The 2,416-nt window shown below is 35.6% G+C and overlaps 1 protein-coding gene across 2 annotated transcripts; it reads right to left on the reverse strand.

The window, feature by feature from the left end:
* Positions 1-710: 710 nt before the first annotated feature.
* On the reverse strand, positions 711-2,057 carry LOC107920799 (GATA transcription factor 5). 2 transcript variants are annotated; one of them, XM_016850656.2, is made up of 3 exons: positions 1,941-2,057; positions 1,569-1,855; positions 711-1,472 (listed from the first exon to the last, which is right to left on the reverse strand). In XM_016850656.2, the coding sequence occupies exons 2-3, from the start codon at positions 1,839-1,841 to the stop codon at positions 807-809; spliced, it is 939 nt and encodes a 312-aa protein (XP_016706145.1). In that variant the 5' UTR covers positions 1,842-1,855; positions 1,941-2,057; the 3' UTR covers positions 711-806. The 2 variants fall into 2 exon arrangements, with proteins under 2 accessions (XP_016706145.1, XP_040965890.1); XM_041109956.1 differs by having other exon boundaries at positions 1,985-2,027.
* Between the last annotated feature and the right edge of the window lie 359 nt (positions 2,058-2,416).

The raw sequence follows: 2,416 nt of genomic DNA on the forward strand, positions 1-2,416 counted from the left end.
GTCCAGTTCAATGTTATTAGGACTTTGCAGACACATGTTGCTTCTTCTTCAGGCCACTCTGCCTCGGACCCCACCCCTTCCCCATTTTTCTTCCTTTTTATTCCATAAATTCCAACCACTTAGCCACCTTTCATTTCTCCCTCTCCAAAAATCACATCTCTATTATTTTTCAAAGTTTTCGTACCTTTAAAAAATAAAAAAGTTTAATTTCATCCAACATTTTAAATTTAATCTCTAAATTTTAATAATATTTTAATTAAAATTTTAAAATATCAATTATTATATTAATAAATTTTTTCATTGATTTCACTTCATTTTAAATATAAAATGTTAACTTGAATATAACATAAAACATAATTATATATTGTTAAGTATGTTTGCTATGTATTCTCATGATTGAGGAGACCGGATATTTATAAAATATAATTATTGTTCATCGAAATGATGTCATATATATTGCCTTAGACTTAACACATGCCACTTGACTTTGCATTCTCTACCCGCAAACGCCCAGAAACATGCCAACTTTGCCTGCGAACCCTCCTTATGGGCCCTTAATATGTCCGTGAGCCATCATTTTGAGTTGTATTCAAGTTTCGAATTGACATAAACAATTTTGAAAATCAATTCTCAAGCCAAGTGAATCATTTTGAATCAAAAAAAATATCAAAACCATAAAATTCAGATTGGTAAATAAATTGACCAAAAAATTTTCTAAAACTAAGAGTATAATAAACCTTAAAAAAAATCTAATCCAATAACAATTAAACCGGTTCAACGTTTAACCTATCCTAGCATACCTAACTTCAAAAACTCGGAACCAACCGGGTTGACTCGACTGAATCGTTCACTGCCAGTTCTTTCCTTTTCCTCATTTCCAAAACTTTCCTATGGCTATTGGAGTGCAAATCACCGGAAAATGTGGGACTACAAGCCGGTCTATATTCAGGAAAAAGTCGACCGGACTTGTAACGAACCCCACAAGCGTTGCACAAGGTTTTGGCACCAAGAGGACCGGTTCGCCACTGTGGAGTCTTCTGAACTTGGCAATGACTGCATCGCCGTTGGAAAGGGTTCCCACTTGACAACCCACTACCTTGCACCGCCACCGGTTTTTTCTTCTGTTTCTTTGTCGGCGGTACTCTGAAACCATTAGCCAACTCTGTAGAGGTCATGGAAGACCCCGAGCAAGTACTCGAAGATGATGCTGTCGAAGACGACGACTCGGAAATAGGCAGTGACCCAACCGACCATGTCGGGACTGTCGGTTTAGACCTCTTGCTCCTCGCTTTACTTGGAACCGACGATGAAAAAGACGGCGTTTTCACAAAAACCGGGCCGGTTTCCGCTTCAAACCGAGTTCCTGCATGGTTATCAGTTTCCTGCTTAAAAACAGGGCATGGCAAAGGAATCTCCGGTACCGACTCGTCCACAAAGTGAGACACCCATTCAAGCCCTGCTATTTCATCATCCTAAAGAAAACAACAACAAAAAATTCAAAATTTTGAATTCAAAAAGAGAAGAGGGATTTTTTTTAAAAAAATTACTTAAAATTAATGAAAAATTACTGGTACGGAGAGTGTAAAACTGGTGGAATTAGAGTTACTATCATCATCTGCAACACGTTGTTGATATGAAGTAGAAACAGAGTTTTTTTCTTCTTCTTCAACGGAACCTTCTTCAAATTCTCCGTTATTGAAATCAAGGAAGCAATCGATGGAGAAATCTTCACCAGCAACGGCGCCGTTCATAACATTCATGACCAAGGAATCATCGAAAACATGGTGGGTGTTTTGCATGGTCAGTTCTCTTACACTCGATTTCAATGCTCTCAAATCCATGCAGCACTCCGTTTCTATTCCCAAAAACCAAATCAAATTCAACATCATTTTTCAGTTAAACCCCATAAATTATATATATATTATGAAATTATGATTTACCTGGTAAAGAAAATAAAGAACAAATGTAGGAACGAAGACTAAACTGATAGAAAAGGTGAGCAAATGGTTGAAGGCTTGTTCGTGGGCGAAACTAATGCTGGAGTTAATGGGTTTATCCTTTTTTATGTCTCTCCACCAATATTTCCAATTAGGTCTAATTGTCATTTTAGTCCCTCTTTCACTGAAATTTAATTATTTAATCCTTTTACTTTTATAATATCCAACAACCACCTTTAATAATTAACAATTATGTGAATTTTTTACCACTATTCAATCATACAATTAAAGCCATCAACTGAATGCTTACATGTCATTATTTTAATGAAAACAACTATTGATCTTATCAGCTCAGACCTACTGATAATAATATTATAAAAATAAAAGATCGAATTATGTCAAATTAAAATAGAAGAATTAAACCAAAATTTCAGCTTGGTAGAGGGACTGAAACCAGAATTAAGCCTTTTTTATTTATG

This window comes from Gossypium hirsutum, chromosome D13 (genome assembly GCF_007990345.1).
Source record: "Gossypium hirsutum isolate 1008001.06 chromosome D13, Gossypium_hirsutum_v2.1, whole genome shotgun sequence".
Taxonomy (NCBI): Eukaryota; Viridiplantae; Streptophyta; class Magnoliopsida; order Malvales; family Malvaceae; genus Gossypium; species Gossypium hirsutum.